The sequence below is a fragment of the Primulina huaijiensis genome, chromosome 12 (assembly GCF_012295235.1).
Source record: "Primulina huaijiensis isolate GDHJ02 chromosome 12, ASM1229523v2, whole genome shotgun sequence".
In the NCBI taxonomy this organism is placed as follows: domain Eukaryota; kingdom Viridiplantae; phylum Streptophyta; class Magnoliopsida; order Lamiales; family Gesneriaceae; genus Primulina; species Primulina huaijiensis.
The window spans coordinates 4,088,204-4,114,380 of NC_133317.1; the positions used below are offsets into that span (position 1 = coordinate 4,088,204).

General features: G+C 34.7%; 4 protein-coding genes across 24 annotated transcripts in view; 2 read left to right on the top strand and 2 right to left on the bottom strand.

Moving 5' to 3' along the window:
- Positions 1-1,264: 1,264 nt before the first annotated feature.
- LOC140989915 (conserved oligomeric Golgi complex subunit 6-like) lies at positions 1,265-7,738 on the bottom strand. Its single transcript, XM_073459451.1, has 11 exons — positions 7,343-7,738; positions 6,059-6,111; positions 5,526-5,673; positions 5,310-5,417; positions 4,989-5,056; positions 4,505-4,628; positions 4,277-4,423; positions 3,453-3,716; positions 3,088-3,372; positions 2,402-2,551; positions 1,265-1,942 (listed from the first exon to the last, which is right to left on the bottom strand). The coding sequence occupies exons 1-11, from the start codon at positions 7,562-7,564 to the stop codon at positions 1,415-1,417; spliced, it is 2,097 nt and encodes a 698-aa protein (XP_073315552.1). The 5' UTR covers positions 7,565-7,738; the 3' UTR covers positions 1,265-1,414.
- A 1,178-nt stretch (positions 7,739-8,916) lies between these two features.
- LOC140990340 (F-box protein SKIP31-like) lies at positions 8,917-14,076 on the top strand. 5 transcript variants are annotated; one of them, XM_073459987.1, is made up of 10 exons: positions 8,917-9,087; positions 9,212-9,307; positions 10,344-10,739; positions 10,850-10,923; positions 11,334-11,406; positions 11,651-11,761; positions 12,330-12,504; positions 12,633-12,751; positions 13,203-13,263; positions 13,805-14,076. In XM_073459987.1, the coding sequence occupies exons 2-10, from the start codon at positions 9,230-9,232 to the stop codon at positions 13,873-13,875; spliced, it is 1,158 nt and encodes a 385-aa protein (XP_073316088.1). In that variant the 5' UTR covers positions 8,917-9,087; positions 9,212-9,229; the 3' UTR covers positions 13,876-14,076. The 5 variants fall into 5 exon arrangements, 4 of the variants coding, with proteins under 4 accessions (XP_073316088.1, XP_073316090.1, XP_073316091.1 ...); XM_073459989.1 differs by having other exon boundaries at positions 10,347-10,739; XM_073459990.1 differs by having other exon boundaries at positions 8,984-9,134; positions 10,347-10,739.
- A 1,433-nt stretch (positions 14,077-15,509) lies between these two features.
- Positions 15,510-17,601, top strand: LOC140990330 (glycine-rich protein A3-like). Of its 16 annotated transcripts, none has more exons than XM_073459975.1 (4): positions 15,835-16,007; positions 16,321-16,556; positions 16,626-16,706; positions 17,176-17,601. In XM_073459975.1, exons 1-4 carry the CDS (start codon positions 15,970-15,972, stop codon positions 17,400-17,402), a joined length of 582 nt encoding a protein of 193 aa, XP_073316076.1. In that variant the 5' UTR covers positions 15,835-15,969; the 3' UTR covers positions 17,403-17,601. The 16 variants fall into 16 exon arrangements, with proteins under 16 accessions (XP_073316070.1, XP_073316074.1, XP_073316072.1 ...); XM_073459977.1 differs by having other exon boundaries at positions 16,644-16,706; XM_073459967.1 differs by having other exon boundaries at positions 15,836-16,007; positions 16,321-16,574.
- Positions 17,602-20,572: 2,971 nt separating this feature from the next.
- Positions 20,573-26,177, bottom strand: part of LOC140989985 (arabinosyltransferase XEG113-like) — a 12,151-nt gene continuing 6,546 nt past the window's right edge. For both annotated transcript variants that reach the window (XM_073459573.1, XM_073459572.1), the window contains exons 4-13: positions 25,002-25,107; positions 24,485-24,738; positions 24,183-24,318; positions 23,674-23,768; positions 23,540-23,593; positions 22,168-22,281; positions 21,532-21,630; positions 21,329-21,448; positions 21,096-21,182; positions 20,573-21,016 (exon numbers count right to left, since the gene is read on the bottom strand). In XM_073459573.1, coding sequence (XP_073315674.1) covers positions 20,849-21,016; positions 21,096-21,182; positions 21,329-21,448; positions 21,532-21,630; positions 22,168-22,281; positions 23,540-23,593; positions 23,674-23,768; positions 24,183-24,318; positions 24,485-24,738; positions 25,002-25,107 — 1,233 coding nt within the window. In that variant the 3' untranslated portion in view covers positions 20,573-20,848. The remainder of the gene's footprint in view (positions 21,017-21,095; positions 21,183-21,328; positions 21,449-21,531; positions 21,631-22,167; positions 22,282-23,539; positions 23,594-23,673; positions 23,769-24,182; positions 24,319-24,484; positions 24,739-25,001; positions 25,108-26,177) is intronic.

Below are 26,177 nucleotides of genomic sequence, written 5' to 3' on the forward strand. Positions count from 1 at the left end.
GTAGTAAAATATTTAAATATAAGGTCTAAATTAATTAAACAAACAACAATCAACTAAAAATTGTTCAAAATAGTTTTCATTCACTAAATATCATATCAAAATATATAATATAAATAAAAATATAAAAAAATTATTAATTTAATGAAATTTCGGTTTTTCGGTTTGTTCGGTTTTGACATATATAATCCGAAACCGAACCAAATAACTTCGGTTTTAACATTTATATCCGAATTACAAAATTCGGCTTTCGGTTTGGTTCGGTGTTCGGTTTTTTCGGTTTGGATTTTCGGTTTTTTCGGTTTTATCCGAAGTTTGAACACCCCTAATGAAAATGGGGCAATTGCCTACTTTCTATGTGAGAGATTTATTTCGACTATATCCAAACATTTTATCTATTATCTACGTCTCAAATAGTGGTGAAAACAAAATATATCGAGTTCAATATTAAAAAAATTTTAAAATTTGAATTTATTTTGAATTAAATATATTCGAGTTCGAACTCGTTTCAAAAGCTCAAATTTTTTTAGTTTTTTGGCTCGAAAGAAATTTGAGTTCGGCTCGAAATCTTCGAACCTACTCGCGAACTATTCGAACTATTTTTCAGATAGTAGGTTCGAAAACTCGAAATATATATATTTAAAAAACGCGAGTTCTAGAAATTCAAATATTTATAGAGTCAGCTCGAAAAATTTGTGAATCGACTCGATTCGTTTACAACTCTAGACTCTCAAATGTTAATTTTGTAATGTGGACTTTTGATATGATTTATGAAAAATATTACTTCTCATTGTATCTATAAATCAAATCGACATGTTTTCCGATTATAAATATATAAACGGTCTCATAAAATCGCAAATATATGTTACTGCAACAGATAAAACTTTTTCTAGTTAAACCGTAGATGGATGTGAGTCAAATGTCGATTGGCCGATAATTTCTCCATCCATCTAATTAGAAAATGACCAGTTTTTTTAAAGGAGAAAATCACCAGTTCTTATGAACATTAAGGCGCGTTTTTAACCAAAACATAAAAAATCTCAATCGGATAATACGTGATTCAACAGTAACTGGCATTCAGTAATTTTGAAGACAATTTTTACACATTGAGAACCTAAATTTAATTTACTACCATAAAATCAGGAGAATGTAGCGTTTTGTTAGACGTTCTCATGCGTACAAAAATCTCAGGTCTCTGGTCACATGTATCAAATCATTTTTTTTTTAATTCGAAGAACACGTATCATTCATCTGGGTATATAAAATATATATAAAAAAATACGTATAGTTGATCTATAAAATGTGAATTATTACATTAAAATCATAAGATACACCAGTCACACATGAACAATCTGCGAAAAGCTAAATCCAGTATCATATTCTTTTCACATTTCACAACTTGAACCAATCCACAGTTTCAGATCCCCAAAATGGTCCTTATCTGATCAGGAGAATGCCTGACCAAGGATTCAGGTTCCGCATATCCGTTCCTCGGATCCATTATCGCCTCATACATAAGTTCATAAGCGTCGGCAAGAGTTTTAGCCAAACGAACACATGCTTCTGATCGAAGACTAGGAACATTCATTTGCTCGAACTCGGGCAGAGAACTTTCGCTTCCCAAAATGAGCCCGAAGAAAGATTTCAAACAATCGGAAAGAACAGTGGAGGACATGGCTTCCGTCTCAGACAATGGAGGCTCAGATACCGATTCCTCAGATATGCCGTCATTGGTCAATGAGTCACGGAAATGAGACATTTTGTTTGACAAGTTGCATCTCCGAAGAATGGATTCTACTTCCTTCTCAACGAGATCGTGCATGTGGGTTTCTATCATTGATCCAAGCTTTTTTATGTATTCAGCGGCAACTTCGTGCCCCAACAATGGTTGTCTGATAGAACACAAGCAGTTGATCAGAAATATTTTGGAAGGTACTTCACGGATCTGGCAACAAACACAGCCTGTAAGTCAAAGGATGTTACAAAAGATGAACTTTAAACTACCAGAGATTTTTAAATTCGAGCAAAAAAGGCTTTCAATTGGATTGTTTATTAATTCACAGATCCCGTGCTAGGCGGGAGGAGAGGTGATCTCCTACTCTTTGATGAATAATTTTCCAAAATTTTGTCATATATGGTTTCGCTCTAAATTACTCTAAATCCAACCTCATTATCAAAATGCAATGTCCACTCTTATACTCTTATATTTCAGAGTCAAATGAAGAGAAACCAATCATTACTTAGAGACCAGGGTCCAGGCTACTAGATCAAAGCAAAACTATATGCAGAAAATAAACACGAGATTTGGAAATGCTTCATTCAAATGAAAGAGATTGCCAAGCCCCTTCCTTGCTAGTTTTCCCCCCCTATTTTCAAATAGAAAATCCAACAAAAATAAAAATACCTGAGATAAAGGGGTTGAACTGCTGTTATTATCCAAAATAGCATCTATAGATGATCTCCGGAGCTGAGCAGGATCTGAACTTCCTCTACTTCTCCTTGACGACTGAATAACTCCTTTGGATTTATGAGCCTCTGCTGCTTGTTCACACATCTGAACAACAGGAGCAAGAATTCATATTGGATAAAGATTAATAAAAACCAAATCCACAAATTCTGTCACTGAATGAAGTATTAAAAAAAGCTTAGCAGAACGATTCACATACTGAAAAAATGTAGTGCTGTTAGAGCAAGATCTTACGATAAAAAACAATATTGCACAATGATCAGGTATCTCAGAAAGCTTAAACCATATTGCTGTGGCTGGGAAACAACAATTATTCTTGCTGCAGAAAAGATCGAAGTAAATGTTGTACGATTCAGAAAATATGAACCATCATTCCATTCACTATAGCTTTCGGGGAAATGGCAAGCACACGGTCTTACACACGTGAAATGACATACGGGTGTCTAGCGATCCAATCTATCTAATAAAATACCATAGTCATGCTCATAAATTTGCAGTCATAATTAAAATGTGATGTATGAGAGATAATATTTTTTTATAGTTGCCAGGACCACTTTTGCATCAAGCATTAGGTATCCTATGCCATCCAAATAATGTCATAAAAAACTCTGAATGTAACACACCTGAATTATTGGGTCCAATAAAGCAGAAATGACTGGTTCAAACGTAGGCTCCTTGCCTGACGAATAAACCATCATGCTGTCATGTGTTTCGATTATTTCAAGAAGCACTGATACTCCTTCCCTCACAGCTGGAGGTGGAGAAAGATCAACAGCAACAAGTGGAGGATATCGTAGGAGTTTCTCTCCACGAGTTTTTAGGATTTCAAAAAAGGTCTTTTGAGCAGCATCCCTGAGAGCCCAGAGTGTATTACAGAGTGCTGTTTCTCTTCCTAGCAAATCTGATATCTGTACAAAGATAACCAGCTGAGACAAATTAAAATAATGTAAAAAGGACAAATTGGATATTCATGTTCTGTAAAACTCACAGTGTGGCAGTAAAACTCTAAAGTATTACTGAGTTTGTATGATACGATAAGGTTAGGCTGAGATTGCAAAACTTGTTCGACTCTCGCTTTAAACGGTCGACAAACTCCTTCGAATATCCTGTCTAAAATAAATGTCAAGTCTGACTCTGTCTTTCCAGTATCATTCCCTGAAATTTTGGAGAATCGTTGAGCTGTTGGTCCAGTATCTGTCACAAAATCTGGATCAAGCAATGCAAGCACGAGTTCTCTTTCAGAAGCCAATGCCTATCACATAGCCAAAGAAATGGTCAACACCATGAAAAATTAAAATTACATTCGCCCTATAGGAGGTCCTAGTATACATGCACACACCGGATGTGTGTAACGCAAATAAAATTTATTTAAACTTTCATATTTATATAATATTTTGATTGATATTTATACATAAAGCCTATTAACGCAATCCTACAATTTATAACAAAAAATCAAGATTACTTATTTAGATTTTCTGTAGGCTTCATAATCTATCATAGTTTAATCATATAAATATATAATTATATCTTACGTGTTCACCTTTTGAGGTTTTGAAATTGTCCAAGATTTCTTATTTGTCCTTCAATCAAATTTTAAATTTTCATCTATGTGTGAATGTGGTACCTATTGTGAACCATAGTCATTTTCTATCGAATAACATGGATCAAAATATTGCATCAGGACGTATAAGGACACTCAAGGAAATCTACATCTAGCAGCCAAAAAATTTTAGTATTAATATTTGGCACTTAATATATGGTAAAAAAATTAAAATAGCTCAGAAGACATAAAACAGGGGGAAAATAATCTACCTGATGCAACCATCCCAGCATGTCACCTACGTATCTTAAAGGGTCATGAGCATGAACTTCAATTGGTCTTGGTAATCCACTGGGTCCTCCACGTGTGAGGGCACTAATGAATCTTCTGAATAATGCATTATGTCTCATATTTGCTACCTGCAATCCAGGAATATCTTATCAAAATAGTAAATGAAGCTCAATATGTTTCTCTAGTTTCTAGCTCATGAGCATGAATACCTCTTCTGCACAATATTTGAATAGAACAGGTCTTTCTTTCAGGCATCCAACTGCAGTTTTTAGGAGGTCACTGACTTCAGGATTGTCAACATCCCCAAGACTCCTACACTCTGCTTGAACCCATCTAGGAGAAATACATGTGCATGCAACCTTGAGGGATCGATCATAACAATAAAGAAAGAATTGTTTACATAGCAAACAACTGAGGGCCAGAATAGTGCATGAAAAAGCTTAGAAACCCAAAAATCAATAGTTCTAATAATTTCACATATTTCTCTTCTATGAAACTGAATCATAGAGCCTCAAAGTGATGCCAAGTGTATTATGTCGAATGAGTGTTTGCTGAACACTGTTTCCGCGGGTAAGAGAAACACCAATAAGAAAACAGGCAGCATTATCAAAGTATATAAAAAAAACAGGTATATAAAAAAACAGGTAAGACGCCTAGAGCAGAAAATGATACAGACAATGTTCTATATGCTACCTGCATAGACGTTCATAAGCTCCTTCTTGATAATCAGCCATCATATCCATAAGCTCCAAACCAGCTCGCTACAAATAATGTTCTAGTGAATTCAAAATATTACAATTATTTTATTATAGGCAGAACTTATTTACACTAAATTGCATAGCTATATACAAACTTCACATATAAATGGCAATATGATCAAACAGATTCTATCATATCAATTTCAGCCAGATAGATTGCTTTCATCAGGAGACAATTAAAACCAAGGCTTTAAAGAAAATAAAGAGAGAAGAGTGTAACACAAATGGACAAATTACGATGTGCGAGAAAGAGAACCTGGTGATGAGTTCTCAGCAACACTTTACAGTTGGCATGAATATCTTGAACATGAGCAAGTGCCTTGAAAAAGTTTTCATTAAGGTCTTCCTCCCTTATGGCGTTAATCTAAGAAAAGACCAGAAACAAGTAAATAACTAGATGATGAACGTATACACAGACGTAATCCAAAAGTTGAGGGTCAGGTAAATTCAACTATTGAAAATCAACCGGTACCTCATCATCCGAGAGCTGATAGTCACGAAGAAAGCATAATACTATCTCCTGTCTCTGTGTAGTGGTTTCAAGCTCCTGTTTAAGCCTCTCAGTCGTACTGATGATATCACCAGTGGTAGCATTACAATTACCCAAAGCCTTCGCAATCCTACAGCCCAAAATCATAGTACCCTGAATCCATGATCTTTTTTGTTTTAGCAGAGGATATTTCTTCTTTTAATAAAATCTTTCTTGATATAAGTGAAAGTACAGTTGGCCGTCACAAGGCATATGAATGAGGGTTATAGATGGGTAGAAAGAAGGTATCGAATTCAAGTATCTTCGATAAGGACTATTAACGGAAATATGACTTTCTAAATTAAAAAAACTACAAAAGGCAGATAAATAAGAGTAAATATTTTTCTTGCCATTAAATTTTTTTGATAAACCAAAAGGATGATGATAGCTCAAAACTACAGGACGGTACAACAGCGGGAGAGGAAAAAGAAGAAGAAGAAGAAGAATTTATCGGAAAATCAGGATAGCGTGCTTACTTATCACAACATTCCGCCAGAGCATTAACCTCTTCTTCCACCTGATCCAAGGCCTATAAAAACCATCAACCACACCAACATTATCCGATCCAAAGATAGAATCGAAAATGTGTCTGCTCATCCCAAACGATACTTATCCGACAGTATTATCATCAAGCAAATTATTAATCCAGAGAGTATAATTGTACACTAAATACATCATTATAAACAAAAAAATGTACACAATCGTCGATTGACAAGAATATTCATTGAGTGATCGACCTTTGTCTGACAAAATAATACACTAAATACATCATTATGAATACAAAAATGTATACAATAGTTGATTGACAAGGATATTCATTGAGTGATCGACCTTTGTCTGACAAAATAATAATAGTAGACTATCCTGAAGAGTGATATTCTAAGAACTGTTATAAAGGAGGCCCATAACTAAAACTTTCTCTGGGTATGCAATAATAAAGAGAAATTATGCAGCAAGAAGCAATGGACATTTGGACGACTGTAAATCAGTGCATTAGCAGGCAATATTCCTGAAATCAACACCTTCATAACTGAATGCCAATTCAATTAAGTTTAGTAATCTCGACAACTCAGCAATACCAAGCCATACATAATCCTGAATTATTTAGTGACCGTCGTTGTTTGAAAAAGTGATATTGATACATTAATTTATAAAAGAAACAAAACAAGCATCTCCCATGGAATCAAGCAATTATTCGTGTTTCAGTTGACACGGCATAGTTAAGTATACAACAAATTAATTATCCTGAAAATGTTTCCAAATTGATTGAATGATTCGGATGCTTTAATCGGTAAAGAGTTCAGGTTAAATTCTAAAGCATATCATGGAATCGCATGGTTCGACATTCAAGCAATTTTGCTTCAAACAAACTATAGGTTAGATATTAATTAAGTTACAGCAGAAAAGGAGTTCCTGATCACTTTTTAAAACGGTCACAAAAATAAACTGGTAAACATGAATTAATTTGAAACAATTCACAACAAGGTACAGAATTACACAGTGTAAAAGCTGAGTGCCCTGCCGATACAACTGAGCATGCCTGTTAGTCACATTCACAGTTAAATCCAACGATGGAGAAACATATATCAATATTATAAGTAAAAAACGATCGAAGCTTTTCAAAGTCCCGGTCCCTCGATCAAAACTATTACGAAAATTTACTGCAGGATCAAATTACTTATACCTCACAATTTCCCCAAGAAAATGAAGCATTAGTAGCAGTAGCCTGCAAGTTTGACTTGACCGATGTATTCGTATACCTGTTGAGCTGTGGCGGAGGCGGCGAGAAACTCCTCATTGATAGAGAGACCGCGCTTCTCAATGGCAAATCTAAGATCCCGACGAGCGTGAGGTGCATTGTCGGAGTAAAAATTGGATAGAGTGTGGAGAGACGCGAGTATATCCGGAGTGTCAGTTCGAGTCTCCAGCACCTTCTTTAGCTTCCGTGACAGCCCCGGAGCCAGTGCATTGGCTGTCCCCATTTTTCTCCGAAGAAAAAATATCCCTCCGCCTACAGATACACGATCGCTTGCGTGTACGAGAATTCGTGAGAGTAACGCTTGAATTGCGTCGCCTTCTTCTCCTCTGTTTTGATCAGCTCTGTGAGATCTGGGAATAGCGCCGAGTTTCAAACGGAAACGGAGAAATGGGAGTTGATGGATGAGCATGCGCCGTCTACAGCAAATAAATTCCCGTACAAGGAATATTATGGAAAGCTTTATGCATTGGTTATTGGTCATGATTTTGACCCGATTATGAATGAGCCCACAGCCCCTCCCTCGTGGCCTCATCCATTGGTCATGATTTTGACCAGATTCAGATCATTATGGATCCACACGAACTACACGAATCCAATTCGTGTAGACCCAATCTAATACCACAATCGTTAAATAAAACATATGGGCCCATATAATTGACCTGAACTAAAACGGATTTATATCTTCTGTTATCGCTGAATACACTTCACCTGATGATATGCATTTTCATATGAGATGATTAACTGATAATGATGGACTTCACACAGTGTCAGATAAAATCGTGAGAGGAACCTCACACAGTATCAGATAAAATTAAAAATTGTCAGAGAAAACGAGATGATGAACTGATCATTTTGATCATCTTGTGTAAAAAATGCACAACACCTGGTGAGGCAAGATCAACCCAAATATTGTATTTAGAGAACTTGTTTTACTATAGTTTTTTCCATATAAAGTATATAGCTCACTTAAGTATGGTCTTAGTACTAACTCAAACATTAGAGGGACTAAGCTGGAAAAACTTTTGAAACCTCTGTCCGCCTGTGCAGATCCACACTGAAGTTATGCCTAGCTCATACCCGACCGGTGAGCTCAACCAACTTAATTCAGCAAGGAATATTGTATTTGACTCATTAGAACGAACCCAAGGTACCTGAAAACTTTGGTATCATCAGTATAATAAATGAAAAGTTTTATGACATATTTCTATGGATACATATTTCTTGAGTAGTAGTTTATAGTCTTAAAGAAATATTTTATTAAATAATATTTTTGAATATAAGCAACGAAAAAAAGAAAAACTACTTGAATATCGAATGGGTGCTCAGTGAGTGTCCACTTTAGTTGTGCAGGATATTGTCTATATATATATACACACACTTCATTTTCTTATTAAATATCGGTTTTTTTTAAATATATAATTTGATATGATTAAATATCGCATATCAAATTATATATTTAAAAAAAACCGATATTTAATAAGAAAACGAAGTCTGAAGATGGTAAAAATATATAATTTCAAAACTGATTTTGAAATTTAAATATTTCGGATCAGAAAATATATACTCAAACGTCAGCCCACTTTTCTGGGCCCGAATAGGTTTTTAAAACTTCGCCCATTGACCCGAGAGAATCGCTCCTGATCCATGTTATGCGGAAACCCGACCCGAAAGCAAGCGGCTCCCCCACGAGTGTCGCATCTCCTTCTGTGGCTTCTCACTCCACAATAAAATAAATAGACGGTCCAGGTTCGCCGCCGCTTCAGTCTTTAAATCGCCGGCAGCTTTGCTCCTTAGTACACCACCTCAGCTGTGTGTACACATGATTTTTGCGTGTATAACATTTCGATTATTAAGTTTAATTTTTTTGTAGAATTTTTCTGCAACTGTTATGGCTTCTGACGATGAAGACGAAGAAGGCCTCGCTCGGTTTCTGGAATCAGAAGTCATCTCCGAGATCTCCGATGAGGTATAGCTGTTATCGTACGTTTGGATTTTAACGTTTCACGTTTACCTAATTGATGTTGAATTGCGGATTTGTACGAATTATACTCAGAAATATATAGAGATACGCGTGCATATTATTAATCGATAAGAAATTCCTGGGCCGTGCAAAAAAACGAGAAAGAGCTGTTTTTGTTTTTTTTAATTATATTTATTGGTGGGCGGTGTGCACTATTTTTTATTAGCTATTCTGCACAATAATAGTGAAAAATAATCATATTCAATCGATAAACAGGGGTGATCTCGGGAAATTTTTCGAGGGACGACTGAGTTGTATGGAGTAAAATTTGGACTTTTAACGAAATTAAAAACTAAAATTTGATCCGCTACATGTCATGTTCTCAACTGGCGTCAAATGTTGGTCGTGTCTATCTGTATGTTATCACCCAAAACAATATATTTTGCTATGCGGATACGTTGGGTTATTATCGCAAGTGTCTTAGAAGGTACTGTTGCTCGTGTGGAATCAAAAGGATCAAGTTTATTCGTGGATTATAAAAAATTTAGGGTCTGCTTGCTGCAAAAACATGTTTGTAATTTTCATAGTGTAAACTATTATTTATCGACCTCTTATTTGAGAACATGGAGATTCTTGTAGAGGTATAATATGTTAGTCTTGTAATTTATATTTTCTTAAGTTTTTTTGGATGCCCTAGTCTTGACCATCACATCCCAACAATCTGGCCACATGCTTATGCTTTGGATATGTGATTTCAGGTGTATGTTCCTTTATCTGGCTTACATGGGAGGAGATGCATTAGATAATAAAACTGTTGTTGATCCACTTCTCATGTGTCAAACCATTTTTGAAAAAATGGGTTTCCAACAGAAACTTTCAACTTAAGCAATTTGTTTTGTGATTAAACGGTGAACTTCTGGGGTCTTTGGGTTAGATATCAGAATCTTAATAGGAAGTTAGGAACTCACAACTTTTGTGTGACATTAACACTTTTACATGTCCGTGTGAGTGTGAATGAGGTTTCTTGGATGGTGTAATGCAGGAGGAGTCAATAGAAGAGGCAGATGGGAGTGAGAAAGAAGAAAGAGATGGGAAGAGATTGCGTGCTGAGGAGGAAGGGGAGCTAAGTGAACAAGAAGAGAAGGAAGAGCAAGAAGCAAAGAGAATCAGAATTGAGGAAGGTGAAATCAGTGACATAGAACTGTCTAGGGCTTTAAGATCGACATCTTCATCACCGTTGCCGTCCTCTGAGCTGGAAGCTGAAGCTGATTCTGCATTGTCACCTTCAAAGAAAAGTGCCACTGTAGCGGACTGCATTAACAATAATGGGATGCATGGCCGGGATAGCAGACAGTTGCCTTGGAGAATTGATACAGGAATTTTCCGTAACATCCCTCCTGAATTGTTGTACCACATCCTCAAATATCTCTCCTCTGAGGTATCAAGATGCATAAATTATTTTCAAATTTTTGTCTCGGATGAATCTGTATTGTTTCTGAACTTGTTGTTTGTATCGCTGTTAAATCTTTTCTGATTATTGAACTGCAGGATCTTGTTTCGTGCTCATTGGTGTGTAGATTCTTTAATTTTGCTGCTTCCGATGAATCCTTGTGGCGTCGCCTGTTAGTACTTTTACCTATGCTTCCCCTTTATCATATTTACCCAACTCCAAACCTAAAACCATAAGCAGACCCCAAAGCCCAATCTAGATTGATGAAACATCATACATTTATGTAGTTGTTTGTACTTGCGTGTTTTTGTCCTGCCATCTAGTATCAAATTGTGGTGCTTTTGTCACTCCTGTAATAGGAATTATGCTTGATTGGAAGTTTTTGTAGATTTTAATGCAAGTAGTTGATACAAAAGGAAATGGACCAATTTTTTGATAATAAACGCACTTACTCTTTCGCTCATGTGTGTGAATGATTTTGTCTTGCATGTAGTCCATCAGTGCTAGCAATGGAAATCAACAGCTCTGAATTCTTTTCTGTATCTTTTGTATGAAGATAGTAACTGAAAGTAATTTGTGTAGATATTGTCTGCGATGGAGTCTTCTGCCTCCAAAAAAACTTCGAGAATGTGCGTGGAAAAAGCTTTACATTCAGGTGAGTTTGGTTTTGAATGTAATTTTTCATTTACTGTCAACTTCCTTCACAACGAAATGATTGAATCTCTAAACATTGTAATTGATTTAGAGCCTTGCATTTGAGCAGCTGTTGCATTTTCGTCTTCCTTAAAGAGCTAGCCTCTTGTTAAATATGTGATTTTTATTTTATTAATTTTCTGATTGGGAATGATCTTTTTACAATATTAATTTTGTGATATTGAAACATTTTGTTTGATTAACAGCGTGATGAAGAAGATATGGTCGATTTTGTGAGGAATTGCCCTAATGAATTTAAAGAATATTACATCCAAATGCAGGTGGCTAAGAGAACCCAAGCACCAAGTCTTTCTCAGGTAAATAAAATTTACAATTGAATGAGCTTGAATGTTAAATTTACTCCTAGCTCTTTGATACCATATTTTTTTTTTATTTATTTATTGGCATCTTAGTTAAAGTTTGTTGGCCCATAAAAAGTTGAACTGGTAGCTGTTTCTTGATTTTGATGTGCGGTGAGTCATTCTTCTTACCTTAGGCAATAGAAAGGGAGAGAGCCTCTCAAAATTAAGACCATCGTCTCCTATATTGAACGCCCACATGGATTTTATGTCACGTTATTCATCTTTTATGTAACGATAGTGGAGATGATGAATCTTTAAGCTGTATTACTTTAAATTATGTTACTTCCTGCCCACCTTTTCACCTTGCCTACCTATATCAATTAGTTGTATACTGCAATCTCAAAAAAGATGCTGAATAGCCAAGTAGTTTTACTGAGTTTGCCTAATCTTTTTTTTTAATCATTACCTTTTATGGACCTTAGGTAGGAGGGAGATTATTGAGAGTTTCGAATAGTTATCTACACCTTTTCACCGGATGCAAAATAGGCTTGGCCCTAACTCTTGTCTAATATTTGTCCTAAAGGTGAATGATGATCTTGTAATTCTAGACAAGACACTTGCTGATCAAATCTCCTCGTGGAAGAGCAGCAGAGGCTTGTCTGATACTGTGGAAGTCAATCATGCATGCTCTGGAGAAAGTTGCACATATTATCATATTGGGGATGTATTTGTCTGTGAGAAGACTGGAAATGTTCATGGTAAGAGACTATCTTTTCTTAAAATGTTTGATGGAGATTGAAGAGACGATAAATTTTATTGAATGGTTTTGTTATACGAAAAACAAACTTTCTTGATTCTCAACCATGGTTTCCAAGTGTTTACGCAGTTTGTGATGATACATGCAAAGAAGTTGTTATGGATCCCATGAATGAACTGTTGGTCTGCACCATCTCTGGGCGTTGTTTTGATCGTTTACTGTCACCATCTGAAATGGAATATGATGCTGTAAGATATTTTTCTTCTTTGACTCTTATTTGTAGCTATTTTTCATACTTGCTGTTTAGACATTCCCATTATTTAGCCATATCCTGCTATTTTCGTATGCAAACAAAACCATTCTTTCCACTATAATCTTCATCGATCACATCTTGTTAAAAGGTATCTCATAGTTTTTCTGTCCTAATATTGAGGTATAATTGAATTGTAAATGCCAAAAGCTAAAATTACTGACATCTCAATTCTCAAGAGAACAATTTGTTTTCAAAAAAGTTTAGGGTAGTTATAAGTTTAAGAGTTTCAATTACCCTTGAGTCTCGGAAACAAATTCTGAATTTTGTATTCAGAAATGTTTGCATTTAATACAGAAGTTTATTTTACTTGTCTTTTATTGATTCCCCCCCTAACTTTAAACATACTAATCTGGATAACTCATTCTTTCCATGTTCTGAAAATTTAGGATCAGCAACAAGGTGGTGTTGCGGATGAAGCTGAACCATTTATGGGATCTGGTCGTTTTGGTAAGAACAGTGTACTTTCATTCTTTTATATATATTAACTTTTTTCTCGCTCTCAAAGATAATTTTATTATTATATTATGAGAGGTAATATTTATTATCCGTTTTATGTTATCTACGCTCCACTTCATGAGTAAAATTTGTGCTAAATTTATTTACAAATGAAGGGCAAATAACAAAAAATGGAATTGAAATATCAACTCTCATATATTATATATTCTAACATATTATATTGTCTTAAAAACACCATGTTATTTTTAGAAAACTACTTGGTTCAACATTGGCCCAGTTATCCGATGTACTTTTGTTATATATATTTCTGTTTCAAGTTTTTTTTATAAATTTGTGACAGGAGACCACATAGGAAACGTCTCATTCCTTCCGAAAATAGAACCATACTTCACATTACCCATATTTGTTCTAAAATTCCCCAGAAATATTTTTCAGAAATACTGGAATATTGTTAAGCTTGTCCTATGTATCCTAGGATTTCACTCGACTCCATTTTCTTTGTATTGATGTATGTGGTGTTGAAATGTATCAGCTCGAGCTTATCTGCTTGGATACAATTGCGAAGACGAGAAAGAACTTGAAGCCGCGTTGAGGTTTTGCTGATCTGGTTTTGTCTATGCTGTGGCATGTCTATATTATTGGGAAATCTGAAAATTGTGGCACTAAAATGTTTCAGTATGAGTATATTTTGTGCTTCTTGAATGTGTGGATATCCGAATGATCGAAACTTTAATTTGAAACTCGTCTCAGTGAGATGAGATTCATTTAGTTTATATAAATCGATTCAGAAGTAAAACGTGTGTGGCAATATGGTTGAACTGTTAATGTTTTCTTTTTATATTTTGTGTTGATGGATCGGAGTCCATGCAAAAAGGATTTCACCAGATAAAGAAGAATGTAGTTTAATCAATAATTAGTTGAAGGCTTACACATCACGTATAAATCAAATAACAATATGAACATAAATTTTTATAATTCACTATTTTTTTTAAGATGACGAAATGATACTAAAGAGTTAATTCGAATTTGTGTTTCATTTAGAAAAGTTGTGTCAATAAAATCAGATAAATTAAATGCATAAATTTGATGCGTCAATTATGTGTCGTCTTCATGTAGTATAATTATAGTAGGTAAAACTTTCAAATTAAAATTATATACCTAAATTTCCACNTATTGCACTACATGAAGCAAGCCGTGAATGTGTGTGGTTAAAATCAATGACTCAACATATCCAAATCTCATGCGGATTATCATTCGACGAGAAGCCTGTGATACTATATGAAGATAATGCTGCATGTGTTGCTCAAATGAAAGAAGGATACATAAAAAGCGACAGAACTAAACATATTCCTCCTAAGTTCTTCGCATTCACCAAGGAGCTTGAGAAGAATAAATGTATTGATGTTCGTCACATTCAATCAAGTGAAAACTCATCAGATCTCTTCACAAAGGCACTTCCTACGACAATATTCAGAAAGCACATATATAATATTGGGATGCGCAATCTACGAAATTTGTGAAGAATTGTTCGTGTCAACATGAGGGGGAGTTTACGTGACTGCACTCTTTTTCCCTTACTATGGTTTTTATCCCAATGGGTTTTTCCTAGTAAGGTTTTTAACGAGGCAGTATAAAAACACGTAATGTATACAATCATTATGATCATCATCACAAGGGGGAGTGTTGAAATATTATTTAAAAATGTGTTAAATATTTGTGTTGAAAATGTGAATGTTGAATGTTGAAAATTAGGTGTTGAATATTGAAAATTAGTGTGTGATGATGTAGGTAATGATGTATTTTATTTTTGGATTATTTGTAAAAATTTTCTATAAATAGATCTCTCATTTGTGAAGAAAATCACAATTGAGTTGTGAGAAAAATATTATAAAGTGTGTAGTGTGATAATTTTGAGAGTTTGAGATTTTTACTTTTTTACCGTAAATTTTTACTTTTTCACAACATGAAAAAGAATAATTTGACATAAAAATAGAGATCGGTCTCATAAAATTGATATGTGAGACGGTCTCAGAAAATTTTTTGTATATATTATTTAAAAGTTAAAAAACCAAACTTAAATTTTAAAATAAATAGTCAAATTCAAGGGAAAAAAATCACTTATTAGAAAAGGTAGATCATAAAAAAAAAATATTTCTGATTCTTTCAGGAAAATGTTTCACAAATGGATAATTCTATAGATAACCAAATTAAGAAATCCCCGTGCGGTAGGCGGAAGAACAAACTAAGAAATTGGAATACGACGGTGGACCAGTCGCGGATTCGAAAACACGCGTCTAAAAACGCGTAGAATCCCAATATCTTTCGCTGTCCATTTCATGAGAAACTATATTAATTCGTGCATATCAACTCCCAATTTCTGTTACGTTCAATCAATCAAGATTTTTCAACAGTTTCTTCAAGGTGAGCCACACCTCTCTCTCTCTCTCTCTTCTCACGGACCCCCACTGTTTGTTATGTGTGTTGTTTAAGAGAATGATCTGGGTACTATACTGTTTTTGGTGGATCTGATTTCATTTCGTGTGCATTTTTGGTATCAAAGCTTGATTTTTTTTTCGTGGGAATATGATTAATTTTACTGGGTTTTCGTTTATGAAGTAGTTTTTTTTTTGGTTTCTTGATTATGATCGTGAAGAAGAGTCGGATCCGCATGTTCCCGGTATTGCCGTGTGTTTGTGGATGTTAAGTGTGCATTTGGATGAAGAAATTGGATCGACGTAGTTGGGTTTTATCCGGAGAAAATATTTTGTGCTTTAAAGACATTAACATAAGAGATTAAAATGACAGAGAATGAATTAGTATACAATTCATGAAGAACGTGTGTATGGTTCCTTGTTTAATAAAGAAAGGAGTTGAACCGACGGTAGAATTCCTATCAAATTGGTATCAAACGAAAATCTCGTTGTTTAATTGCTTTGAATTGTTGGACGGAATAAAGAACAATTACTCTCCTTCGTGTTTGATGTTGAGTTGATTTAACCAAGTTCTTGAACATGTAACATCTAATGTTATATTCATTTATACATTCAGATCTCGCAGGTCACATAGATTGATCGAGATTAATCAAAAAATGGGAGGTGGTAAGGACAACGATCGGTATGATGAATCTGACAAGGGCCTTTTTTCGAATCTGACTCATGCTATAGCCGGTGGTCATAACCCATCGGGGTACTATCCTCCTCAAGGTTATCCACCCCAAGGCTATCCTCCACAAGGAGGATATCCACCATCCGGTTATCCACCCCAAGGAGGATATCCGCCATCAGGTTATCCACCCCAAGGAGGTTATCCACCCCAAGGAGGTTATCCGCCCCAAGGAGGATATCCGCCATCAGGTTATCCACCCCAAGGAGGTTATCCACCACAAGGGTATCCCCCAGGAGGTTATCCTGGTTCATCTGCCCCACATCACTCAGGTGGTCACCACTCAGGTGTGTTCCCGATATAGATTTGTTTGTTCATGTCCTTGATGCTATATGGTCAAGTAACTTTATAGTTTTTATTATGTCAAAGTATGTGGTAACCTTTTGGATAATTATGATAATACGTAAAAGTATTTTCCATAATTTAAACTATATTCATTGATATGTAACATCTTTTAAATCACTGGCAGATGAAACAAGAGCGCACTTATGATTTGTTAGCATAAGTTTGTTAAGCCCTCTATATACAAAGTGAATGTTGGTCATCAAGATCTTGCTCTTCGAAGCCTGTGACTGTAGATTAATTGCTAATCAATAGTAAGACGATTATATGAATATCACGAGAAACACTTGCCCAGAAAGAGAAAAAGGACAACCCTTGTCAAAACATGCGCGAGATATTTATATTCAATTTCTTAATTATCATAATGAGTTGCTTTAAGTGTGATAATTTTGTCTCCAGGCTCCGGTGGCATGGGAGCAATGCTGGCTGGTGGTGCAGCAGCAGCAGCAGCCGCCTATGGCGTTTCACATCTGGCACATGGAAGCCACTCTGGCCATGGTGGTGGTGGTCACTTCGGCTATGGAAACTTTATGCACGGTGGAAAGTTCAAGCACGGAAAGCATGGGAAATTCGGCAAGCACAAGGGAGGAAAGCACTTCGGAGGGAAATTCAAGAAATGGAAGTGATCTGTTTACTCCGAAGCTATGGTGGTTTATGCGAATATACTATGTTATGAATAAACTGCGACATTATTTGTTGTCTTTGGGGTGAAAAATGAATGGGTTTTCAATGTGTGATTTATGGACGAATGAAAGAGTTGTATCCCGTTTTACATTGATGCTTCCTTGTGGATATTTGATCCTTCATTGAGAATGTTCTTTTGAATTTCGTTTATCAAAAGCTAATATACATGCACTGGATACATTCAAGATAAACAATATAATTTTAGTGCAATTTATCATCCAAGCAAGTCACAAGGAAACAAATAATGCAAGTATTCAAGTGCATATATTCAAAATTTCTAAACAATTTATTCAGTTTGAAATATTTTTTTATCATCACGAGCAGTCCATGCAACTTATTGTACAAGAATGTGAGCTTTCATGATCCGTTTTCTCCAACCATTTTAATGCACTATTTAGAGTGGTCGTCAAGAATTTGAAGTAAGTCAAGTTCGAACCCCGTTAGAAGAAGCAATCAAAGACAAGTTGTAGTCGATGTTCCACATAATGAAAAAAAACCAAATGAGAATTGCTTCTGGTGAGAACTCTTCAAGAGTATGAAGACTCTATTGTGGAAATTGGGATAATTTTGATATATTGATTTTAATTGGTGTCATAATTATAAATTATAATATAATTAATAATAATATAAATTATATTTCATATAATATTTAAACAAATGCATACCGATTTTGCAAGGATAAAATCAAAAGAAAATGAAACTAAACTAAGACCTGTAATATGTTATAGTTTCCTTAAAACTTATTTGTCTTTCATACGGTGCTCCGAAGTTTATTGTGGACGATTGTTTCCCAGGATACAACGGTTATATCTACAACAACTTAGTACAAAGTCTGTTACATACGAACTGGACAGTATCTGAACTTTATCACGATTTAGGAGAAATAGAAGTGACAGAAATCGAGAATAAGAAGATTCTTTCAAGTTATTCATTGAAAATGAGGAGGATGTGTATATATATAAGAAAAAAGTTTAATCCTTCATAATGTGAAATGTTATTTGATATTTCAGAAATTCAAAAAATTATTTAAAATATCAGAAAATGTTAATTGACCTTTCAGTAAACCAAATGTTATTTAACATTTAGAAAATGTTATTTGATCTTTCAGAAAACCAAAAATCGTTTGACTTTTCAGAAAAGTAAAGATTATTTAATCTTTCAAAAAAATAAATGTTATCTGACATTTCAGAATATTAAAAGTAATTTAACCTTTCAAAAAGTTCAAGGTCATTTGAAAATCACTTTATATATATACATATCATTTAATTATAATTGATATGATTCAAATCTCACTACATGAGCTAATTAATTTTTCATTCACTTAAAAAAAATTCAACAATCCTCCACATAAATGAAAATTAAAAAGTATACGAAAATTATCGTGATAAAATTTCAACAGTTGAAGCTGCATAAGATGGGTATGTGTGACCATTTGAACCTTTATTTATGAAAGTACTTTTACTTACTAGCTGACAATAGACGTGATTTCCTTGAATTATTATGTATTTTGTATAAATTAAAAAATACTTCACATAATATTCCCACTTATTTGTGGTTCAGTTATTAGATTGTGTTCTTTATGACAATGAATACACGTTTAGTTGTGAGAGGAGTCTAGAACCGAACCTTGTAATTCTTTCGAAGTGGTCCCACTTATCTCTCAATAGGTGATTCTAAATAAAGAAAATCAATATTGTTCCTCTCAATTACTGACACATAAGAATCATTAAAAACCGTATGCTTATTATACAAATTAACTGTTTCATCTTATGAATGAACAAAGGATAACTGTCCCACAATGATTCACCAAATCAATGCAAATTCGGTTGTTCCATTGAACATAGATTTTGGGATCTCCAGTTAGAATATGTTGAGTTTTATTTCACACCAATTTATTATATAAGCTTGAGTCTCATTCCCCTATAAGATTTCACAATCAACTCTATGTATAACCCTTTGACTATTACAGTCTGCTTAGATTATTTCCATGCAACTGTTGTACCTCATAGTGTGAATACAATCCATTAGTAGACTTTGAGTTTTTTATATCAGTTATACAGTCCGCATCACTGTATCCTTCAATTACATCAAGATATCTAGTATAATGTAGTTCATAATCACGAGCATATCTTTAAGTACCTAAACAATCTCACGATTGTTTTTCAATGTTCAGTTCATGGATTACTCATGAATCTACTCAGTTTGTTGAGTGCATAGACGATATCTGGTCTTGTACAACTCAGTGAGTATCATAGATTTCTAATTATTCGAGAGTATTCTAATTGAGACACACTCCTACTTCAATTCTTCGTCCAAGAATCAACAAACTATTCTGGTCTTGCTATTCTAATAATGTGTTTTTGTTACTATATGCAGCATCTGGACATCACGTTCAGACGGGATCCAACCAATTATCGTCCAAGAATCAACAAACTGGACTCAACCAAGGACCGGGAGCAGAAATATGCTGGATCTTATTATTATTTGGATGACTAATTCAGTTCACAAACAATCGTTGAAAATGCTCGTCAGCCACTTCTTTTGGCCTGCGATGAGACGTTTAACTGGATCTCCAAACTTCACTTTGCGTGCCGATGGTAGATGATGGAAATGTTTCGATTTATGATGGTTGAAAGTCACGCATGCTGAGATGCTTTCTCGAGAGGTGAAGTAATTACAAGTGCACATGAATGTGTATCACCGGGTCTTGATGTGCCAACTGAGGTTGGCTGCCCCCCCATATTTGACCATGTTCAATGTGGATATGATCTTCCAGTTTTGTTTTTGTTTTGTATTTTCTCTTGTTTCTAATTTTAACTTCTTGAGAATATTGTTATATTCGATCTTGATTAATAAGCAACATAAGTTCAAGTTTTTTGGAAGTCATTTTTGCGAGACGAGTTTACTAATTGGGTCATCTATGACTCACAGATAAAGATTCGTGAGACCGTCTCACAAGAGACCTACTCAACATATTTTGGAAGTCACCAAAAAAATAAAAATCCAAACTCAGTTCAATTTTATTTAACCGTACTCCACCTAAATCAATTGAAGCCTGAAGGGATGAGTGAGAGACAAGTGAAAAGTTAAACTAAAAAACACAAAAAAAAAATGTTCTAAACTTGGAACAACCAAAAATTTCTTTGATATCAAAATATCCTTGCATCTCTTATTTTGAACCCTGTCCCTATGCTATTCAATGTTATCATTTTTGTAGTACATTGAATCTGTTCTTGAAATTGATAGATAAGTAACATGGGTTAAATATCGCCCTGATGGCTTCTCTCGATCCGGCTATCGAGCTTGCTTTCTTCACACTATCCCTTTCTCCTCTGTTTCGGATGTATAATATATAGCATGTACAAACTCTTAAATGAATCCTCAGAACTCAAAAGGGTGGGTGATCATCTGCTGAAGTCTGTGGAGGTATCGGCTTCCAGCCCGGTTTTTCGTCCCAATATATGTTGTAATATATATGACCTGGTTGGTGATTTTGTACGCAACACCAAATACCCGTGTACCGTTTTACACGCTTCCTAAATTTTTCCTCTCTTGTCTGGTCAACGAAATACATACACAGTTATATATCTATCCAAATAATGATCAAAGTGATATTACTGAGACACAAAACATGCCTTATCAGTGAAACCTAAGAAGGCGTCTTGCATGGATGAGAAATGAATGACTTTGACATCCTTGAAGGACGAGAATAGTGCCTTGAACTGTTCAGTAAGAACAAATTTATGAGATCACGAAGAACTTCAACGTTCTCCTCAAAATTTTCGAGTTTTAGTTTTGTTTTTCAGGCTCAGCCATGGAATGTGGGGGATATAAGCAGGTTAAGAATCAATGTCCGAATGCAACTTACAGTTTCTTCTGAGCTCTGCTTAGGGAACTTGAGAATTCCAGTTTGACTTGTTCTGTTGGAAACTTCACAACCTTTGGATCCTTGTTGACAAAGGTGCACATCAAGCCATGATTCTTTCACCTGAAATAAATGAGGGGCGTTTTACTTAACCAGAGAACAAAGTAAATGTCAGAACTTGTTCTGAATAGGCACACAATGTTGACCTGCTTCGGTAGAGACGGATTTTCGAGGAACGAGTATTCCCTGATATCAATATTAGCTCCAAATTCCTCCTCTGGAAGTTGTTTTAGAATCGTGTTAACCTGCATATGAACAGTCATGAAGATGACATCATAGAAAAAATCTAGGCACTCAACTTTGTTAAGTCGGTATATTTTGTCAATACCTTTCGGTGAATATTCATATTACAAAGTCATCATTGTTATGGCTCGAATAATTTGTTAAAATTTATTTTTAACATTGTATTTTCGGTATACAAAGATAGTGGCTATATAATGGGTTTTGCACTTAATCCAATAGCACAGATCAAGCAATAGATCATTAGAATGAATATTTAAGCATTCAAACAAAAATATTTCCAAAGATAAAATTCAAGGAAAAAGGATGCCGGAGAAAAAAAATATTGAATTTGTAAAAACAATCCACAAAATAAAATCCATAAGTCAACCAACATTCCTATGCTTTTTGTCCATCTTACATGTTAATTTTATTTTGGAAGAGCTTTGAACAATTACGTTATGCGTTTTATCAAGATTCATAAATTTGTCTTCATAAAAAATATTAATGTACGCATAGCAGGGCAAGCAGGGGTGGCACACCAGATGTGAAATGATCGATACCTCGAACACGTGATCCAAAGGACATAAAAATGGTTGTCTAGTCAAAGACCCCTGTAATATCCCTGGATGTCCAAACCACAGCTTATCCAACCTGCACCACAGGGGAGGCATTACCTAAAATCACAGATTAGAACAACGATCATGTAATGTGAGCGATAGCAGCACGTGTGTATAAACTAGATAAATTCTACAAAGCAAAAGGAAGAAAATCCAGTTTGGTACACAAAGATTACATGACCTTTTCTACACTACCCATAGGAAACAGTAGAATTTTTTGTATCATGCCAACCAAGAAGTGGGCCATTAAAAATTCTGACGCTGTATGACTTCGTGTTATAACCAATGGCTGATTCTAATATCATAAACTGAGTTATGTGGCCACAAGTCAGAATTTATCAAGTTTTAAGTTCAGTAACATACAATTGGTTCTTTTAAGATCTTGAACAGTAGCCTCATATCCACATTGTCTCCAGAACAGAAAGAATACCAGGTTGGTGGGGCTTAAATTATAATACACAAATATAATGGCATTGAGAGCAATTATTTCAAACTCCAAAAGAAACCACAAATCCAATTATCTTATTCACAACCCAGCAGAGCGTAGGATCACCTCCCTAAAACAGTAAGGAAATTGGAACTTTAGGTGTAATTATCTAATATTGCAAGTTTCACCCCTTTAATATCCATAAAGTCTCTGACCTTGCTAATACCAGCTTCCAATCTCATCTGGCCACACTCTATTAATTTTGTAGATCGTCGTCCATCACAACTAGAACTGCCTCATCTTACACCTCAGAGAAATCACCTTCAAACTTAAACTACAAGGATGGGCAACCTATAGATTATGATGTACGTAAACAACAGAGTACAATACAGTAAGGAGCACACGGACAATGAGCTAAAATCAAAGATGTGGACTATATCATGGAATACAAAAAATTAACTGGTACATTAACTAACTTGTTGCAACAACCTATTTAGATACTTGGAAAGCAGAAAATCTGTTATATGAAGTTTATCAATAGCAATGGCTTGATGACTAGTTAGACAAACTTTTTGCAGGTGCAGTAAGACCAGATTGAGATTTTATTATTATTTTGCTCACTCTTCATTCTACAGAGCTCGTGAGACTAATGATGAGGCCCTGATATGGCAAACAGCTATTGCAGGAAGTGTCGAGGAGAGCCAATGAACAAAAATTAAAATTCACGGGAGACTACGTCGGATTTTGTGGTTCAAATATAGGACAAAGTAACAATGATCCGGAAAAATCACTGAAAAAAATTTCAAGATTACACCAGCCTCATAATAAATATTTTCCAAACTAAGTGTGCCAAATTTTGTGATGTTCAAAGTTTCTAGCAGTTCTCACCAGTGTGCGACCCAACAATGATGCAATGGCTAGTGCAATCCTTATCTGTTTGATCTGAAGATTATCTTTTGATTATTAGTGAAGTACATGGTCGTTTCACAATCATACACAAATCAAAATCCACATGCACATACTTGGTAATTAACGAGAGCAAAGTGTGACTCAATGCTATGCTCTCCATCTAACATCAAGCTCTTTGGAATACTGGGTTTAAATGACAGGAATCCTCCTGCGTAAGATTTTCGAAAACGATGAACAACATGAGCATTTTTGGAAGACTCAGAAACAGGTAAGTTAAATGAAAACTTAAAACAAAATTTAACCTAGTTCACAGTACAGTTAAAATAGACATTTTTTTCTTTTAAGAAATCCAATTTCATACATACATATCGAGTTCTTCGAATGAGAAAGCCAACACTTGCAAGCAGAAGATACCATTGCATGAACTTTTAAAGTTGGTAGGCTAATAAGTAGGTAGCTATTTATAAGGCTATATTCAATAGAAACTTTGTTTCAATAACTGTTATTTTTTTCACATACAAACTAATCGCTAGGAAGCTGCACAGAAAGCAAACATTTATATATTCTTTTGGATACTGTGAAATTGTTCAAAGTTGAAGCAGATAGCCGAAAAAATAAGAACCTGGTTTATCATAGTATTCTGGCGGATCATAGAAGACCATGGCTTCACGTAACCGATGTCGCTTCCCCTCAGTACCAGCATACTGGAATGTGGTATGCACAGCATATGGCTCCAATCTCAGTTGCTGATACATGGCCTGTCAAGTAGCACAACAATTTATTAATCCTCAATGTACATTCAACATTATAAAATCAGTTTAAAACAAAATAAAATCGTTTATCCAGTAGGGCTCTTAACCTTTTTATTTTACTTCTTACATCTGCAATAACTAGGGTGGGGGTTGCCAAGGAATATACAAAAACCTGGACAAAGTAGGTATGCCCGCTGCAAAAGATACTTGCTGGCAAGAGACCCAGCTTAAGATTTCCATCATAAGCATATGCAAGTCCACTATCCTCATCTACAGATGGTCCTAGCTGCCTCCGAACAAGTTCATTGAACCCGCTCTGATCCCATATTTTTTCATCAGCTAGAAGCAATTCTTTCCATTCTTTTGTTAATTTCTTTGAAGAGTCAGTTGGTCTCCAGTGAAAAATTCCTATGTTATATGCAGAACCTGCAGTGGAAAACACAAAAAACAAATGAGAAATCATGAAATGTTGGATAAAGAATTAACATTCAAATTATTCCTACGAAACAGACTGGATAAAGATGTGAATGATGAAATCTGTTCAAAAAAATATTTTTCAGGTAAACAAATTTCTCCTATGCTAAAACTGTAAAACCATAGCTTAATCTATTACAATCAATTCCCAGGAAAAAGGACAATAAAGGAAAAAAGAAGAGCTAAAATATTTTATTTGTCCATGGAAGTTGTACCTTGTCTCCAGTCATCCAACCTGTCATCAACAACCGTAGGTGCAACTAAATCGGTGGAAGTTAGAACGTCTGCTTCAGGGAAACGTGCAAGATAGGGAAGGGGATTCTGTTCATGAAAAAGTGCATGTACATTAAGCCATAGAGAGAATATTACTCAGTATACAAGGAGAGAATATAACATTGAGACTTGAAATAGCAAATCAATTATGTATGCATGCAGATGAAGCATGGAAAATCAAATAGGAACGTTCACATAGATATGCAAGCATGACACTGTGTATACAAATATTAGCTTAAATCAAAGACTGTATAATTATTCTTGTTGAAATTAGGCATCCAACATGGTTGTTAATTTGGGATATTTTGGTTAGAAAGAAGCTTATCCTTTATTTGTACTTTTTAAATTTTATCCATTAGTATTGTCTATCATTAAAAACCACAGGTGTGTGTGTGTATATATATATATATGTATATATATATATCTATTATATATATAAATATGTGACTTTATATGTGAATTTCCCTTTATCTCCTTATTAATTGCATGCTTTACATTAATTGCTTATTTTAAATATGTCATTTCTTTCTTTTTATTCATATTTTACATATGTGTGATTATTAGTATTTAATTTTTTATGTCTACTCACATTATAATATGTTATTTTTATCCAATGATATCTTTTCATTATGTAAAATTAGTATTTTGTTTTTTTATGCGTACTCACATTATAATATGTTATTTTTAATCCAATGATTTAGATTTTTTATTTATCTTTTATTATATAAATTAAATTAATTAAAGTTTAGAAATAACTCATTATCGAATTGTGAATTTTCTTTGGTGTCTTACTAATTTTTTTAATGTCCTCATGTGACAATTTACTAGAATTTATTTAAATTAAAATTTTTTGCAACCGAAATTTTTTTACGTTTTATATTTATAAATTATTTAGATAAAACACGGTAAAAGATCGTTGTGATTTGAGCCGTCAGTTTGGGTTAGACGGTAAAAGATCGTTGTGATTTGAGCCGTCAGTTTGGGTTAGGTCTGTCGGTTTGGCCTGCACTGTCAAACAGTTTAAGTGAGTTGGGTTGAAATTTTGTCGACTCATTTAAAGATGAGCCTTAATGAGCTTGCACGAGTTTATATTAAATAAATAAATATATATATATATA